The sequence below is a fragment of the Myotis yumanensis genome, unplaced genomic scaffold, assembly GCF_028538775.1.
Source record: "Myotis yumanensis isolate MYYU_CA2020_CCGP unplaced genomic scaffold, mMyoYum1.0.hap1 SCAF_2, whole genome shotgun sequence".
In the NCBI taxonomy this organism is placed as follows: domain Eukaryota; kingdom Metazoa; phylum Chordata; class Mammalia; order Chiroptera; family Vespertilionidae; genus Myotis; species Myotis yumanensis.
Window position 1 is genome coordinate 24,210,158 of NW_027223753.1, and position 18,985 is coordinate 24,229,142.

The window sequence follows — 18,985 nt, forward strand, 5'->3', positions numbered from 1 at the left end:
AGTCCTCAGAACAACAGCAGCGATAGAATGGCTGCGAAGGCGCAAGGACAAGAAGGAGGGCGGGAGGGAAGGGTGACAGGGAAGAGCGGTGGTTGTGCTGGGTGGGTTTTCACTGGCCTCTCCTCTCTGAGCCTCAGTGCTCCTCCCCAGCACACAGGAGAATGAGGGAGATCCAGTGCAGGGCTCTGGTCTGAACTGTATGGACCTAAACGTTCAAGCAGCCACAGCTATCCCAGCAGGTCAGCTTCTTGGGCCTACGTGAGGCCATTCAGATGCCAGCAGGTCCAGGAACACTGCTCCGTGTCCCCGGGCCACGGCAATCCCCTGCTCTGCATGCTCTGCAGTACACAGAGTGGACGCTCAAAAATGTTCAGTGAAGCAGAACATTGGGCCTCACGTAGGCCCAAGAAGCTGACCTGCCGGGATAGCTGTGGCTGCTTGAACGTTTAGGTCCATACAGTTCAGCCCAGAGTCCACGTGAAGAAGACAGGAAACAAACAATTACAAACAGCATAAAAATAGCCACATTTCCAAAGCAGATTTCTCTGATTCTGTGAATCTAAGCAGGAGCAGCAACAACCCCAGTCCCCTCTTACTGAGCTACCTTGAGTCAGGGCCCCTGGAGTACCCTACTTTAGAGATGACCACGGTTGCCCTCAGGTCTCCCAGCTCTGGCCCATTTCCTCCTCGCCCATTTCAGATCGTTCCAGCTGCTGTATGACTTCAAGGTGCCATCTTGCCTCCTACATCCCTGCAGCCCATTCACCTAAACCTTACTCCTCGTTCAGAGGCAAAAGCCAATTCCCCTGACTCTTACCCTTCCAAGACTCTTAGCCTCCTGTGCCCTTTGGCTTCTAGTCCAGCAGTTCTGGCCAACTCTCAGTCCCCGGTGGTGGACAAAAGCTCCCCCTCGCTCTTGAGGCATGCTGAGGTCACTTTCCTATGTGGGAGAGACCTTTGTCAACGCCCAGCCCAGTCACAAGGCTTCTCAGACACATGCAGGTGGTGGAGCACCTGGTACCAGCTGGGTTCTTTGGGGAGTGCCACAAAGCGGTGACACATTTAATTCCCATTACCTGAACAAAAAGTAATTTTATTTACTACTAGCAGAAAACACAGTTCTATTACAGGTATGCAGGGCTCTGCAAACTCGAGAAATAGTACCACACAAAAATACTTTCAAGAAATCACATTTAGCAGGATAAAGACAGATAACAAATGCCTACTTACCAAATGCAATGCGAGAGATGATGCTGGCAAGCTGAGCAGAGACTCTTGGTATCAGGTGTGATATTTGACAACGGAATAGTCACTCGTTTTGTCATCTGCTACTGCTCCCTAGCAGACAAGCCGTACAACAGGTTTAAGGTGCCATCAGGTTTAAGGCACAACAGGTTTAAGAACAATTTATGAGGGGCAGGGGGAGGGAGGGAGAAAATTCTATCCATTCACTTCATTTTCTTTTTCTGTGAGATACTCAATTTGAACGGCCACAATAACAGCTCTTACTAGCCCACTGTGTCTGCTAAACACCTCAGCCCGGCTTATGAACCGCAGAGTCCTAGAGGAATAGCATTTGGAAAAAGAAAGCCTGTTTCGCAAGACCTTACAATAACCACATCACCCTTACTGGAGAAGTCAGCGTGTAGGCGGCGCCCACTCACTACCAGAGGGCCTGGCTGCTCTCCGTGGTGCTGAACTCAGAGGTTAGGGGTGAACCTTAATTTCCCTCCTTCTTGCCAAAACACACAGGGTGTATCATCATCTACGAGCTTTTATAAACACATGTGAATCTGATTTGTACCCGTAGATTTCCTCAACATGGAAAAAAGGTTTTATAACTCTGTTTTGCCACAGTGGAAAAATCTAGTCTCCTTATCTTTCTTAAGGCTGAAAATTTAAAACCTATTGTCTGTGTGTGTGTGTGTGTGTGTGTGTGTGTGTGTGTGTGTAGGGGGTGTAACAGGAAGTGGATGGAATTTTCCTAATAGACTGGGGGTTAGAGACCCATGTTTTCGTATTATTTTCCTCATGGCTCACCAGGTGTGTGACTCCAGTCATTTCCCCCTTCATTTCTCTGTATCCCAATCTGTGAAAGAAAAGAGTGGGGACAGGGAGTGCACTCCTGTGGCCAATATTTGGGGTGCCTCCACTTATGTTCTCCATGGGCTCACAGACTGTCCAACAGGATGACCTTGCCTGGCCTCCTCCGACATAGAAAGACTTTCTGGATCCAGAGAAAGACACAGGCTCAGCCACTCTTGCAAGAAGCTAGGAATTTTATTTCTGCTCAACTCTTCCCCAGCCCTCAGTCCCCATGGACCAGCCATAATTCAGCTAAACCTGCGAGTTCACCCATATTTTATTTACTGATTCGATGTTACGAGACAAGTAAAATAGACGGCTGTCACCTCTATTAAACTGAGCAGGAAAAATGGCCATGTAGGCAACAGGCTCTTTCTGCTCATAATGTGTCATCTGTTTCCTTGGGAAGGGAAGCAAGAAAGGGGAGGGCCTGGCCTCAGGGGTGGTCCTGGTCCTGCCATGTTCAGGAGGCTACACTGCAAACCTGTACTGCCCTCACTCTCAGCTATACTAATGCAGTGCACAGATGAGCCCAGTCAGTCAGGAATTGGGGCCATCACTTAAGTCCTCAGTTTCCCCACTGAGCCAAAGGAAAGTCTCTGTATTCACTCCACAGGCTTGGGGTAAAGAATGGCTGTTGAGCCCCGATTTTGGAAGCCTGTGCTATAGAAACAAACCTCCAATTGGCTGCCTCTTACAAGTACACAAACACATACATGTGCACACATTCACACTCCTCAGAATCCAGGGTGGATGGTGGATATGTTCCCAGTGTTAAGCGGCCCAGGCTGACTGTCTATATAGCCTGAAGCTCCAGGTTAAGTGACAACCTCGCTTTCCATAAAGCTGTCACGTAGTCCTGTTGTCTACACACCCTATCGGGATCCAGTGATATGGGGACGACAGGAAAAGAGGAGGCCTGTCCCATGCCTGGTGGCAGCTCAGTGATACAGCCACAGCCCTGCCAGGCAGCTGTCCTGAGTGACCAGCCTATTAAGGAAGGAACAGCAGACGTTCCCTTCCTTGGTTCAGCTCCCAGAGTGAGCAGCAGAGATGCTGAGGGGAGGGTGGGAAGGAGGGGGAGCTGAAGCCAGAAAAGGCAGGTAGAGCATGGTGTCTTCTTCTGTCTTTTATTGAAGTAGACAACTTGTGCCTCTCTCAAGAGGAGCATCCTGAGATGAACCAGACAACAGATATGAAGGTCAAGCCTAGACCAAGCCTGAGAAAGAAGAGCCCACTGCGCTGTATTCTTCAGCTCTTCCCAACAGTCTACATGGAAAAGGTCTTAGCTGAGCTGATGTAGCGGAAGAACACATAGACACTATTAGGACACAGTCTTCATCCAAGACGCTAACAATGTCTTCCATGAAATCCTGTTGACAATGTGGAAAATGTGTTGAGCTGAATGACAGGGTAGTTAGGTTGTCTTACATTCAAATGACTGTATTCATCAATGCATTCATTTATTCAACAAATAGTCATTAATCACCTACAATGTGCCACACATAGTGTTAGATGCATTGGACAAGTCAGCTTTGGCCCATGCATGTACAGGTAACCAAGAATGACAGTACAGTAAGTGCTATGACAAGGAAGTTCAGGGCACTGTGGGGATTCACAGAAGGAGGTGGGAGTCAAGAAAGGCTTCTTGGAGGGAAAGACATGTTTGCTGAGACCTGAGAGATAACTAGAAGTTGACACAGAGTATGAGGGAAGGCATAGTGCCTCCCGGGGACTTGGATGCTCAGTACAATGGAGCTGAGAAGTTGTGTGAGGCAAAGTGGAACAGTGTGTGAGTCTGGAGATGCCAACCAGGGCAGGTGACAAAGGGCCTAAGAACATGAGGAAGCCAATGGGATTTCAAAGCTGGTTAAAGTGTAAGGTAGTCATGGACCCAAGACCACTGAATAAAGCCAACAGGCTCTGACATTGGTCATGTCCTGACTAACATATTGATGGCAGAGACATAGCTGAAGTGAGAGGCGGTGTTCATCCCAGGCTCCGATGGCACAAAGCATACCAGACAACAGAAAGGGAGCCACAGAAGCATCACTGCCCAGAGCAGTGGTTCCCAACCCCAACCATACTGCAGGCCAATAACCACCCAACCTCTTTGGGAGGCCAGGGAGGAAGGAGACGGTGAAATTCATGCCAACCTCCTGGGGATGGAGGGAAGGGAACAGGCTTTGGTGCTCCAGAAACAAAAAGAAGAATAACCACCCAAGGGTTCAATAATAGGATTTACTAGGGATAAATGACAGGTCCTGCCTTTAGGCTCAAAAGATCAACTGCCAAAGAGAGGATGAGAGAAGTTATAGATCAGCAGCGATGCCTGTGGAAAAGACCTCGTGATCTCATGGGATCACCAGCTCAGTATAAATCAACAGAGTGAAACGGCTGCTGACAGGCTAGAATAATCTGGGGCTATATAACTAGATCTGAGGAGGTGATGAGCTTACTGGTTTCAATACACAAGCAGTACTATGATTAGCTCTCAACACCACGCCGGAAGAATTGGCATCTGTAATCCAGAGAAATGCCTTTACATTTCTGTAGGGCTTCATTGTGGGACAGAGAGCAAACTGGAACCAGAACCAGTGGGCAGGGCGATCATAATTATAAGATCATAAATGTAATGGGTAACATTCAGTGAGCTCTTACATGGCTATGGTCTAAACTTTACATGCACGAACTAATTTAGTCCTTACAAAAACCTGGTGAGGCAGGTTCTACCATTATTACTATTATTTTTCAAAATTAAATAATGTGCCCAAGATCACACAAGTGGGAAGGGATGGAGGCGGCTTTCAAACGCAGGCTGTCGATTGCAGGACCTGTGAGCTCCTCCACAATGCCGGATTGCTGAAACATATTGAGAGCTTCCTTTGTTCCGAGTAAGTGAATTCTCACGTGATCCCACGAGATCAAATCTATCATTATCCCCCTTTTGCAGATGAGAACATCTAGGTTTAAAAAAGTGAAGTGACTTACCCAAAGTGACAGAGCCTGGAGGGAGAGAATCAGAGTTTAAAGTCCAAAGAACTTATATACATATACGCAGAGCCCATGGACACAGACCATAGTGTGGTGAAGGCCTGGGGTGGGGCAGGGACTGGGTGGAGAGGGGCAAAGAGGGGAGAATGGGGGACATCTGTAATACTGTCAACATTATATATATATATATATGCCGCCCCCGCCAGTCACCTCCCACAGAGGCACCGGGCAGGCCAAGGTGGGTGCCAGTGCTTCCCTCCCTACCCTCTGCTTCCCCCATCGCCCCACTGGTCACCCCACAGATAGCCCTGATCGCCGGCCAGGCCTAGGGACCCTACCCATGCATGAATTTCGTGCATCGGGCCTCTAGTATATATATATATCTATGAGCTTAAAGTCAGACAGACTTCAGAACCTACATTTTCAATGTCCAAGTTACACTGCCTTCCCTGGAACTGCAGGAAGACAAGTTTGAGGGGGAAATTTGCAACAAAGATGGGAAGGGGCCAGAACATTTGCCATCAGGAACAAAGCAAGGTCAAAAGTGGTGAGCTTTCTTTTACAGGTGGTGTTCAATCAGAGACAAGACATGCACCTACTAAAGGTACTGTGACTTAGAACAGTGGTTCTCAAAGTGTGGTCCTCAGATGAACAGCATCAGCATTATCTGTGAACCTGTTAAAATGCAAATTCTCAAGCCTTGGCCTGAACGCACTGAATCAGAAGCTGTGAGGGTGGGGCCCAGCAGTCTGTATTTTACTGAACGCTCCAAGTGACTCTTATGCATGCTAATGTTTGGGAATCAGAGGCCTGGAATGACCCCTGGGTCTCTCTTCAGCCTGGATTCTGTAATTCTTCACCATAGCAGGGAAATGTGATGCCTGGAGCCCTGGGAAGTCCGTGGCTGCCTGCTCCTGCTTTTCCGCCCAATTGGGCAGGCTTTTCGGAATAGCATATTTCAGTTCTGCAAAGCAGATGCAGGAAGGCTTTGCAGAAGTCTCCCTTGTTCGCATCTTTAAAGAGCTCATCCCTGCAGTTGTTCTGAGAACTCTATAAACCCCCTTCCATCGGCAGCCTGTCTGCACCAGCCCCTTTAATAGTGCAAGACTTAGTTGTCTCCTATGGATTGGAACCCTCTGCACACAAACAAGAATTCTAGCTCCTTCTTGCTCCTCTTTTCCCCTCTGCCTTTCTTCACCACCATTCAGCATGGAACCAAAGGATTTGGAGTCGAGCCACCACTCCTCCGCGCGCGCGCCCCACCCCCCCCACCCCCACCCCATCTCATTTTCTCCCATCTGAATGATCACTATGGGGACTCTCTCCTCCCTGGCTTTTGCCGCAGCCTCATTACCTGCTGTCTCCCAGCAGAGCCAGCAGTGTCTCATCCCCGGGGGCCCAGCCTCCAGCCACAGACCCTCTCTGGGCTGCACCTGCTGCCTGCCCAGCAAGCCAGATTGGACTCCCCATCCAAGGACTGATGAGGACTCCCTGGACCAATCCCTCAAGAGCATCCCATAACCAGAATCATCCAATCTCTAGATCCATGCAAAATGCATTTCAGTGAAAATGCTGCAAATGTAGGGAAAAACCAGCACCCTGTGGGGGCAGGTGCATGAGAAATAACAGGCCTGGGGGAATCTGGGAGCTGACATCCAGGAAGGACACCTCTCCTGCTCCCTAGCATGGTGGGTAACTGTCCCAGGCTGCTAATTCCACTGCAGGCACATGGGTATGTGGATAGTGGGCAAACACCACATATTAAGCTGCATGGAATATTGAGCAAGAGGGTTGGCATCAGGCACAGGGTGCATGAGAAGCAGACAGCCTCAGAGCTCACAGTCTGATGGTGGAGACATGGCCTCCACCCTTGGGGAATCCTCTTCTCCTAACATTTGTTAAGCATTAGGCCCTGTGCAAAGAGCTATATATATTTTATCTCCTTTAATCCTCACACTAATCCGATGAAGAAGGTACTATAAGATTCAACCATATGACATTTTTGTAGGTCGAACACATCTGACTATAGATTAAACTAACATTAATGATTCTATCTTACAGATGAAGAAATGGAGGCTCAGAGGTAAAGTGACTTACCCAAGGTCACACAGCAAGGCTATATTAGACTCACATTCAAACTCAGGTCCACCCCATTTCATCAAAGCGAAGTGCCAAGAAAGAAGAAAATCTTTCAAATAAACTCAGACATGACTTGTGAGACATGCTGATTTTAAAGATGTGAAACTGTGTGTGCATCACACTATGTGTGTGTGTGTGTGTATGTTCTTAGAATCAATAAGATATATTATTTCATTCCAAAAAAGGCATTCTGCCTCTTGGTAGTGATGAGGGAGAGGTGGCCTTAGGTACCCTTGGGCAGCTCCATGGCATAACACAATGCACTAGACACTCACAAGCAACACTATAACCAAGGTCGATGAGCATTAGTAAACAAGGTCTAAAGGTCAGAGGAAGCAAGGAGAGGGACGTGGGAAGGTGACCTTTGAGGAGAGGGGGAGTGACAGGCTGGAGCAGGAGGTAGTGTGGACCCTGGAGGCAATTCCAAAGGAAAGACAGCAAGATAAGGTGGGCGGGGTGCTCTGGGCACAGCTGCTACAACATGTGGCTAACGGGAGACCAAAGCAAACTCAGAATGGCCTGCTGTCCTCAAACCCAGTCCCCTCACCCTCAATCCAGTCTCCTCTCTCCCAATCACAACTCGGTTAAGATGTTGTCTCTGGAGCACAAGAAAACATGGGCTCCACGAGCAAACACAGGTGATCACAGTGGAGGCCAGCGAGGCACCGAGGGGCACAAAATATAAGGAGGCACTCACTCTCACATCCAGTTATGCAAATGCAAGGTTGCCACTTGAGAGCCTCCTGAAATCCTGTTCTTCAGCTGTCTCACACACCTCACCCTAGTCCTGGCCCTGCGCGTGTCAGACTCCTCAAACAACAAAAGGAGAAAAGCTGATCTCTGGACAGCATTTACGCTTTTTTGAAAAGACATCACACCTAGTTGACTCTATGAGGCAGGCAATATCACCCCCATTTTACAGATGAGGAAACTGAGGCCCTAGAAAATAACACGATCTCTCTGATTGTGCCTGACTCAGATCTGTCACCTCTGTAGGGGCTCTGAGCAGCGCAGCTTCCCCCACTTCTAGAACAGTTCAGTCCCTGGCAGCCACCATTGTCGTCACTCCGTGTCCCCCTGGAGAAGGAACATGGTGGGAAAGAAGGATTTGGCCTTCCCGATGGGGAAGGGTGGATTGGGAAGCTCTTGCACCCAGGTCCCCACACCCTACCCATACTGTCTGTAGGACAGCAATGCACATTCCAGGGCCCAGTGTCAGTGGGCCTTACCCTCATATTGTCCCCCAAACTCGATTCCTAGCAAGGCAGGCTCTATTTAGACGGTTGGGATGTGACTTTTGCTTACAAATAAAATGACCATAAGACCTATTAGCCTGGAAAGGATGTTGAAGGGAAGAGGGACAGGATTGGTGAGGGGAAAAGGGGGTCACAGAAGGAGTAGAGAATAAAAAACTAATTCACCAGCTACCTTCTCTGGCCAGGTCACTAGCTGATGGGGATGGAGGTGAGGGGAAGACACAGTCATGAGGCCCTGGGGTTTCCTCAGGCTCTGACAATGTCTTTGAGAACAACCTAATGGCTGCCAGGGAACATGTAAGGTGGAGTCCCCAGAGCAGAGGCATTCCTGGAGGGGCGGTGGGGAGGAGACTGGCCACACTCAAGGGCGAGTCCAAGCTTTGTTTCAGGCTTGGATTAAAGTGCTGGGCAGAGTGCAGAAGGCTGAACAAGGTGGGGTGTAGTCACAATAAGAACGTGTGCTGGCGGCAGGGGTGGGAAACACCACCCATACCTTCCCTCTCAAGGAAGCATATCTGCCACATGGCCCATCAGCAAGGACAGTCTGACTGGCATGGGGAGGGTTAATGTCACACAGCCCACAGCTATCCCCTACAGCCGGTGAAACAGCCCAGCCCCGCCCCACTCAGCACCCAGAACCACGGGGGTGGGGCATTGCACTCAGCTGCCTGTAAGAAGCGTTGTTTTCTATCTCCCAACTACACAGGCAGCTAAAGGCACAGGCTCTGGAGTCAGGCTGGCAGGAGGGGAGTTCTTATCCTGCCCTATCACTTACTGGCTGTGTGAGCTTGGACAAGTGACTTCACCACGTTTACTTCTCTCATCTGCAAAATGGGAATAATGCCTGCAGAGTGGTGAAGACTACATAAGCTGATGGGGGAAATGCAACAGCTACACTTATTGAACATGCACTATTCACCCACATCACCAGTCATTGTGTGAAAAGCACTTAGCACAGTGCCTAGCAGTGAACACGGGCTCAAATAACTTGGGGCCAGTGTATTGTTGTTGTTTTACTCATTTGTGCTGCAGACCAAGGTGGGTTCCCAGGCAGGAGATATGGCCCAACCAGCCACCTGGGCACAGACACACTGCCCCCTGGTGCAACTGCCGGGGATCAGCACCTGGGAGAAGAGCTATTCAAGCCCACAAGCTCACACAAGGCCCCCATCGCATCAATCAGGCCCTGGGCCCACCCACCCAGCCAAAGCTCCAACCCCATCACATCAGCCTGGGGAAGACAAGTGGGGCCTGCTGGGTGGCGGCCCCAGAGGAAGAGCCCTGAGCCTGGAGCTGCAGTCCTCTCTGTTGCCAGGCAGGGCCTGGGAGCTCCGGGCTCCCCTCTGCTGCTGCCCAGCCAAGTGGAGCAGCGGCTTTCTCTGTTCCCTCTGGAGGGTCCTGAGCAAGCAAAGCGGGGCTCAGGCTAAAACCATGGGAGGCAGAGGCAAGGGCAGCCGTTAGTTACAGGGTAGGGGAAGCTTGGCCTCCGTGGTTGAACACAACCATATCTCCCCCTAAAAGAGCACCCCAAGCAGCCCTGCAGCCTCTTCTACATACAACCCTGCACCTCCCCCAAGAGGAGAGGTTGTGCTAGTGCCCACAGGGGCACGTGTGCCTCTCCCACCCTCCACACCCCCCTCCCCGTCCCCGCCAGGGAGTGGACTCTGTTTCCTGGGGCAGGGACAGAGAGTGCTCGTGGAACACAGTGACTCAGTGAGGCCCACAAAGGATCCTAAAAGCAGCTCAGCAGCCTTGCTTTCCTGAAGGGGGAGGGGATAAGGTGTGGCCCCTGAAAAGTCCTTCCAAATAACACGGCAGGGCTGGACTTCTGAAATCAGCTGGTGCGCCCGAGGGAGGGGGATGCAGTGACCTTGGAAGGGGCTAGTGAGGACTCGGTGCCTGCATAAACCCCAGATCATCCTGACATCAAGAGACTATTTAGCGCAGCACAAGGCAGGCATCGAGAAGAAATTAAACTCCAGCTTGAGAAGGAGGGATGCCTGGGCTGACAGGAGCAGCTGGGAAAGAAAGTGGAGGCAGAAATTCCTCAAGTTAATGCTTTCTAAGGCCCCTCCGGCCACTCCCAGGTCTGAAGCTATTTACTTCCAGGGGGGAAACCCCTATTGATCTTCATTCAGCTCCTGTCTGCTTCTACAAGGCCGTGATGTTTCACCACATCAGCAGTCACTGCGAGAAATTCCTCATTGTTTTACAGGCAGCGGCTCCCAAACTCAGGAGACAAACGTTCAGGACCATTTGGGTGAAATCATGGGAGGAGATGCAGATGGGGCTGGTTTGGGAACTCTGGGGGAGGGGACCTCACTCCCCTGGGACAGACTGCAGGTGCCTGCTGGGCCCCCCAGCCAAGGATCAGGGGGCCTCATAGCTCCAATCTACTTCGCCTGTAGATGCTCAGAGAGTCGGGAGCTGAGCCAGCCCTTCCCTTCACCCCTGCGCCCCCCCCCCCCCCCCACACACACACACACACACACACCTGCTTTATGTCTCTGCAGTCATTTGGCTCTGAACCTCACCCCTGGCTGGCTAGAGATCAGCACCATCCATTCGAGCTTCCCAGCTGCTGCCACCGCTGTCTGATTCCCTTTTCAAATTCCAGGCTGGCCCTCGATCCTACAGTATGTATGTAACATGAGGGAGCCTCATGAAACACAACGAATCTAAGCAACAGATCTACAATGGTGCTGACATCCCCGCCAGCCTGCACTAAAGGGAACCTGGAAGCCATGGAATAGCCCGGACCATCACGGCCAACACAACAGTTTACAGATCGGGAAACAGGCTCAATCAAGGTTAGGAGGGAGAGTACGATTTGAACAAGGTGGCCCAGTAAACTGGCAGAAGATAGAGCAAAAAACCCAGGGCTCCTGGCTCCCAGGCTAAGGCCCCTCCACTTCAGGTTCTGAGTCATGTAACCAGGAAATCCAGGTCCCCACATGAGGTCACTGAGCCCCTCTGGCTGAGAAGACCCATGCATTCAACAGCTTTCCATGAGCTAAGGCCAGCATCCAGCTGAACAATAATAGCAATGATAATAATAGTAACAAAATACTGAACAGTATGCCTTGAAAACCTTCAGTGAGCAGTACCTGGTAATCACACGCAGAATACATCTTCCACATATTCATACAAAATAATCAATGATCATTTTTCCACCCGCAGACGACAATCCAATTACTCTCTCTCCCTCACTCTCTTTTGTTACTTGCAAACCATCCAAGCAATCAATGCCTTGACCTCTCCCTCTGATAGACACAATTACAAAAAGACAGAGCAATGCAATTCATCTATTCAAGACGGATTGTTTGAACACTCTGTCACACTGCTGAGCGATCCATCTCCTTGTCTAAGAGGAAATTTCAGCCCCCAAAAGAGGCACAAAGAGAGGGGGCGGTACACTGCTCTCCAGCCCACAGAGCCCTTTGCACACCTGCAGGGAACCCTCTGCCTGCCTGCCTGCCTGCCTGCCTGCTGAAGGAGGATTCGGCTCCAAGGGGCTCAGGCACCCGTCTCAGGAACCACAGCACACAGCACACTTCTGAGCCCAATTTCTGGGACCTCAATTCCTGCAGCTCCCGCCAGAGCCTTGAGATCACAGCAGTGGGGAGGGAGGAGGAAAGTGAGGTGGCACGGGGCCCAGCCAGGGCGGGATGTTTGGGTTTCAGCAAGAGAATCTTTCTCTTTCTGTGCTGTGTCCACTGTAGTTCCCTGACACCAGCTGAGGCTTGAGCCTGGGCTCAGAAGGATGGAAGTTCAACTCCCCAGGAAGCTCCAGAGAAGCCCAGCGGCCCCAGAGCCTTCCCATCCTCCGTCCAGGCTGGCGCGGCTCTGGTGGTCACAGTTGGCATGCGCACAGCACCCCAGTCCTCGGGCTGAAAATCAAATGGGGCCAGACTCTCGGATATAAATGGCCTGGGCCGACACGCTAATTAATCCTGGGGCTTAATACGAAGAAGATTAGAAGAGAAGAGGGCTTTGCCATCCTTAATTGCATTATTACACGCTGAACCCAAGAAAGGGCAGGCGGGCTTGAGGCTTCCCCTCAGGGCAGTGAGGAGTCCCCTGGTGCAAGTTAATTTCACAGCGTGAGGGGCAGGTGAGGGTACATCATCCTGCCCCCTTCCGCTCCTTCTTCCCGGGCTGGCCTCCCCTGCTCCTGTCTTCCTGGGTCCCCAAAGACCTCCATCCCTAAGGCTGGGCTGGGAGCATGCCCATCCCACCCCTGCAGAAGAAAGACGATCCTGCAATGCGTGAGCTGAGCACATAGCACCTTGCCTCCCCCCTTTTCTCCCGGGGACACCCTACCATGCAGGCCCCAAAAAAACAGAGGGAGGGAAGAAGGGAATAAAGAAAGGGCTGGCCCACTACTACGGGGCTGCGTGCCCCTGGAATGGTGACCAAACTGGGCACTGGGGCAGAGACGGAAGATATTTTTGGCTTGCCAGGAACACCCTGGATTGCAAAGGGTTTAAGCCAGAAGTGAGGGCTGTCCGCAGAGCACTGTCACTGGGCTCCTCTGCCTCCCCGTGTGCACCTGCTGGGATCCTGGACATGGAATGAAAGCCCCAGCCAGGGCAGTGCGTCTACCACCATCCAGACAGCGAGTGCCAGAGAGTCTGGGATCCAGGAGAGAGCTACGGAGGAGACAGGTTCCCACGATCTGACCGCCTCCTGGGAAAATCCTCAAGTAGGAAACCAAACCCGACATAGGTTCCCCGCACCCTCTGGCAACCCAGGGGCCGCACCTGGAGAAGAGCCACAGGGGAGGAAGGTAGCTCTGGCTCAGCAAAGCTCTGCCCGCCTCGTGCCAGACGCTGGTGGTGGCGCCTCGCGAACCCAGGCGGCCCAGGTCTCCGGTCTGGCGGCGGGTGCAGGGCCTGCGTGATGGAGGCTCCCGCGTAGCCAGGCGCGGCCCAGCCCGCGGACAAGCAGCCCCCCTACCACCCCTCCTCCGCCCCCGCACAGCCCAGAGCAATGCCTTCAGGGTGCTGGGGCGGCCACAACAAAGTTAAAGCCGGAGTGAGAGTCTCTGGCGAGGAGAGATGCGGAGACGCAGGAGCCTCAGAAAGCTGCGCGCAGCCCCGCCAGCAGCGGCCAGCTGCGGGGGGATTTCCGCTAACTTTACAAACCACTCGCGTCCCTCTCCTCGCCTTCCCTCTCCGCGTTGGGCAGGCTCGATGGCTCCCTTCCCCCACCTGCGCTGCCCCAGGCCGGAGAGGCCTCCGCCGCGGGGGGCGGCCAGAGTGAACCACACGGCTGCCGCTCCTCTGCCCCACGCCATGGGGCTGAATGCGGGCCACCGACGCCAAGGGCGGCCACCGGGCGAGGAGCTGGCTGCCCCGTCATGCGAAGCTGTACCCTGCGTCCCCGCCGCGGCCGCTAGAGCCATGCCCTCGGCAGGGACGAGGGGCCCAGGGGGAGCGAGGAGGGAAGAGAAGTTGGCGCCTTCCCCAGGGCTCCCGCTCCGCAGAGAAGCGGGTCCCAGAACTCGGTCTGCAGCCGGTCGCGCTGGCAGCCGCCGGGAACTGCGCTCGCTCCTCGGGTTGGGGCTGGAACGCTTCGCTGCCCTCTGCGAGGTCTGGCCTCCCGGGAGCGCGCCAAGGGCCCCTCGCCCTCGCCCCCTCGCCCCCCGCGGCCCGGCCGCCTCCTCCCCAATAAGTAAGGCCTGTGACCCCGGCTTTGGAACTTTGTCCTCAGCAGAAAGAGCTCCAGGTGGTCACCCGGCCCTGACCGCCAGGAAAGGGTGGAAAAATCCCTTGGGGTCGTGTCCAGAGGCCCCCATTCCCGCCCCCGCCCGGCGCACGGAGACCCCCGGCTCTGGGGAGCTCTTACCGATCCGGATGACGTGGGGCATCCCGCGCGAGTCCGGGATCCAAAAGGCGCACACGAGGAGCCCGGCCCAGTATTCCCAAACCAGTCTCCGGAGGCGCCGCCAGGGAGCGGTCATCGTTGGGCGCCGCCGAGCGTGCCCGGGGCGCGGCCGTGGCGGGCTCCCTGGGGCGGCAGCTCTAGGCGCGGGGCGCGCAGCAGCCCCCGAGGCGCCGCCTGGCCCAGCTGCCCGGCTCCCGAGCGCCCAAGCGAGTAGGGGGCGCCCCGCAGCGCCGCGCACATCTTACTGGGGGGCCGCCCCACCGGCGCCTGCCCCGCCCGGCTGCCGCCCACGGGCCGCCCGCTAGCGAGGCTCCTGTGCTCCGCCCGAGCTCCGCTCGGACTCGGCTCCTGCTCGCGTCGGTTCGGCTCCCGCGCGGGCTTCCACCTGCCCGGGCTGCCGGGCGCTGGCGGGCGGGCTGCACGCGTCTCGGCCGCTCCTCCTCCAGCCGCCGCCGATGCTATCGCCCCGGCTCTCACAAAGCCCCGGAGTGGAGTTGCACGCGCGCACACACTCCCTCCCAGCCCCCTCCCCGCGCCCTGCTTCCCGCCTCCCGCGCCGCCCGCGCTCCCTCCGCGCACTCCCTCGCGCACACACACTTCACACTCACACCCGCCAAGGCTACACTCGCGCGCTCACACCTGCGCAGGGGGCGGGGAAGGAGATCCTGGACGCGGTTAGGAGGGACGCCCCAAAAAACGGGGACTCTCCTCAATCCTCAGATGTCCCTACCCGCCCTGCCGCCCCTAGTCCCTTCAACTGCGAGGGCACGGAGCCCGGGAGCCGGGCGTGGAGAGGGAGACCTGGCACCGGGAGCTGGGAGACGGCGGCAGCCTAGCGGCCCGACCTGCCGAAGGAGACGCGCCTGCCGGGAGCAGAGGGACCCTGAGCCCGCTGTCTGCGGAGTCTGGCCGTCCAGCTAGCACGCTGCTGGGGCTGGCTGGACGACGGCGGATGGAGACGGACCCAGGAACGGGTTTCCCTTCCTAACCCCACCCCGTGTGAAATCAGAGTTGGAGCTGGGGCTGGGGGAGACGGAATTCACAGCGAATTGCCCAAGCTGGGCTTAGGGAGCTGCAGGCTGGTAGGGGCGTGAGAGCCCAGGCCTGACCCTCTGCTGTGGAAGGCAGGACTGCACCGCGCTCTGCTATGACAGGGGCTTCGGAGGAAGAAGGCTAAATCCTTATCATCAGAGGGGCAGCTAAGATGCACCCTGGCACTCCCCATCCCTCTCTTCCAGCAAGGCAGGGGGGCTGGCACCCCCTCCCCCATTCCTTCTGAGAAAGGATAAAGAGAAACTGTAATTTTCCGTGGGATGGAGGAGGACCCGTGTGGGAGCAAGCTAGAAAGGGTTAAAAAAAAAACCCACCTTGTTTATTAACAATAATAAATTTTTTTTTCAAGTGGCACTGGTGTCAAGGGAAGGGAAGGGCTGTGGAGCGAGTCTGGAGCAGGAGGCTGGAATTACGCAGTTAGGCGAGTTTAATGACCTTTTTGACAGAGACAAAGCGGTGCCGATACAGTAGATAAATAAACGGGTCTGTCACAGGCAGCGGCGAGGCTGTGTGTGAATTTATTTTTCTCATTTAAATAATTTGATCTATTCCATCATTCCCAATCTCTCCCATTTGCCAGCTGTCTGGTAAGAGCATGGCCCCCAACATCTGAAAAGCAAATCTTTAATTTTCTTACAAATAGGCTATGAGTGGAGCTCTATCTGGCCTATTAATTTCCCTGTCTTTTCTTTCTCTCCCTGACTGGGCATAGGGGACCAGGGCTTTGTGTGGAGATGTGAATATTGCAGCGTGGCCAATCCTGCCAATTAAGAGGGGACTCCCCCACCCGCCACCTCCCTCCCTGCCCCCCACCTGAAGTGGCTGTGAGAGGAGGAGGAGAGATTCCCAGGGCTCTCCTCTTAAGAAGAGAAAGGTGTGCTGGTCTTCGAGCCACCCTCAAAGATCCGCCAGCAAAGGGAGTTACCTGTGGGCTGGCTTTACCAGACTTGGGCCTTCCTTACCCTTGAGCCGGAACGGCTGGTTTCCCAAGCAGCCACTGGAAAATGTTACCCAAGAGCCCAGAGGGAAGAACATGCAGACCAGAGCCAGAGAAAGCAGCAGCTGCCACCTCTTGATAGAGAGTAACTACCCACAGTGGGCACCAGCAAGCAGAAGCTCAGGAGAGGAGCAGAAGGCCCGCCCTCCAGGGGGGAAGCTGGAGGGGCCTCTTCGCTCAAGACTGGGCACCTCCGCTCCATCACCTATCAGCTTCCACAGCTGGTTTAGTTGCTCCAAGGAACCCACAAGTCCAGGCTGTTCTCTGAAGAACATCCCAGTGCCCCGAGGGGGGATGGAAAGGGGATTGGCAGCACCTGAACTAAAGGCCTAAAAGGGCTGAATTGCCAGCAGTGCTCAAGGACGGGTAGGGGATGGGAGAGGAGGGGAGCCTGGATGCTAGTTCTGTTGGGGTTGTCCTGCAGGCAGTCTCTTACCATGCGAGGGGCAGGGTGCAGGGAACGATGGCCTGGCTGAGACACTGAAGAAGCAGAGGGCAGAGGTGTGACTCCTGGGAGGGGACAGATCTGCAACCCAGACAGAAACCCTGGGAAAGGCCAGTGGGAGGGAGAGATGAATGTGGGGGCAGGAGGAAGAGAAACAGCCTCCAAGAAAGCAGCAGGAGAGTGGTACTAGAGAAGTGAATGAATAAAGGCGGGGGGGGGGGGGGGGGGGGGGGGGGGACTTAGGCCCTGTCACCTGGGGTCCCCTCACCACCCCCAGGGAAGCAGCATGAGCTGGGCCTTGCCCTTTTGCATTTCAGATTCGGCAGGAGTTTGCCTGCACTGGGAGGAAGGAGACTCTCCTCTGCTTCAGTGGGAAACAGCCTCCAGCTGCAGGGGCTGTGGGTTCAGTTGCTGGGCCTGGCAACCTGCCGGAGCCTGGGGCCAGAGGGAAGCTGGCTGCCCCCAGCCCAGGACTGGCCTTCTTCTGGACCTAGCTGCAAGCCATTTGGTAACACAGAGGTCTCCCCAAACTGACAGCCTACTCCTCCCAGTGTGGTGGAGGGTGAGAAGCTTTATAGCAAAAACAACAGCAATGATAATGATGACCACCAGTATTTATTACATGGTTTCTATGTTTTAGATGACATACTCACTCAACGCACCTTGCATGCATCGCTTCCTCTAACCCTCTCCACAACTGGCTATGATAGAATCTGTGTGCTGTTTGCATTTTACAGATGAAGACTCTGAGCCTCAGATAGATATAAGAGGGCATAGAGGTCCAAAGTCACACAGCTAGTACAGTATATGACCTTCTCCTTCCTTCCTTCCTTCCTTCCTTCCTTCCTTCCTTCCTTCCTTCCTTTCTTCCTTCTTTCTTTCCTTCCTTCCTTCCTTCCTTCCTTCCTTCCTTCCTTCCTTCCTTCCTCCCTCTAATATTTATTGGCCATCACTACCAGGCGCTGCGGTGAGGAGCCAGTATCTATATGCAGGCCTATCTGCCTCCTAAGTTTGCAGGCATGACCCCTATCCTGCATAGGCTGAGCCGGGGACAGGCTCTCAAAGAAGATCCTGTCACCTGTTCCCTCTGCTGGAGGCCCACTGGGGATTCTGGCTGCTTGTAGAAAGGCTAAAGTAGAGGAGGATTTGGGCCCTTTACTGGAGCAAACTGGGGAGCTCCGTAGTCCCCGGAAACCTGCAGCTCCCTCTCCCTGTCTCGTGCGCCTGTCCAGGCTGTCCTGCCACCAGCAGGCACCAGAACTGGCACAATCTCAAGCTGCATCTCTGGGGACTGGGAGCCACCAATCCTGGCTTTTCAAATTGTTGGTAAACAAGTCTCCCCACCAGCCAAGCCTGGGCTTCTCGCTCCCCCAGGAGGCAGCCAGCACTGGATTTATGAGGCCTCCAAACCTCATTCAGGCTAATGCAGCTTTTCATTCCAAAATAAAAGGGGTCGCTGTCTGAAAGGACAAGTACTCCTGCATTTCATTAACATCTCCAAAAAAAAAAACCACAAAAAAAAAAAAAGCCGAGCTGGCCCAAGTCGCTGCCAGCCAGATTCCTGTCTCCCACCAGCTCACAGGTGGGGGTAGGAGGAGAAGAAACCTTAGGCTGTGGCCTCTCTGGGCCACTCCCCAACGCCCCCCCTACCCAATCCTCCCCTCCTAACCCTCAGCTTCTGCGGGGGCGGGTGGGGTGGGGAGTGTAGTGGTGGCCAAGCAGGCTCATGTGGATGAGTCCCCCCCTGTGCGTGTTTTGTTAGACTCATCCACTCCAGCTCTCAATCCCCTCACAATCACTGTGAGTGATGAGGCCCTGGGCTCGAGTTACCGAGATTCATGATCTCCACTTCCCTGGGAAACCAAAGAGCACACGCATGCGGTTAGCTGAGTGCAGATTCCTAGGACTTGAGTGCCCTCTGCTGAAGCCTGCCTACCTTCATCTCCCTTCAGGCTGCCTGGTGGGCAGGCTGCTGGTGGTGGCTGGACGCTGGAGCCAGGGGTCTCCAGGCACTCCCCTAATATCCCAGTAGCAGCCTGCACCATCACAGCTGTGCCTTGGTTTGAATAGGGGGAGAGGTTACCTCTCCCCCATCTCATCCTGGAGGGGGGGCCAGAACTAGAAAGA

The 18,985-nt window shown here is 54.1% G+C and overlaps 1 protein-coding gene across 1 annotated transcript in view; it reads right to left on the minus strand.

The window, feature by feature from the left end:
- Positions 1-14,439, minus strand: part of GRIK3 (glutamate ionotropic receptor kainate type subunit 3) — a 201,065-nt gene extending 186,626 nt beyond the window's left edge. Inside the window, exon 1 of the mRNA XM_070404741.1 lies at positions 14,325-14,439. Coding sequence (XP_070260842.1) covers positions 14,325-14,439 — 115 coding nt within the window. The remainder of the gene's footprint in view (positions 1-14,324) is intronic.
- Between the last annotated feature and the right edge of the window lie 4,546 nt (positions 14,440-18,985).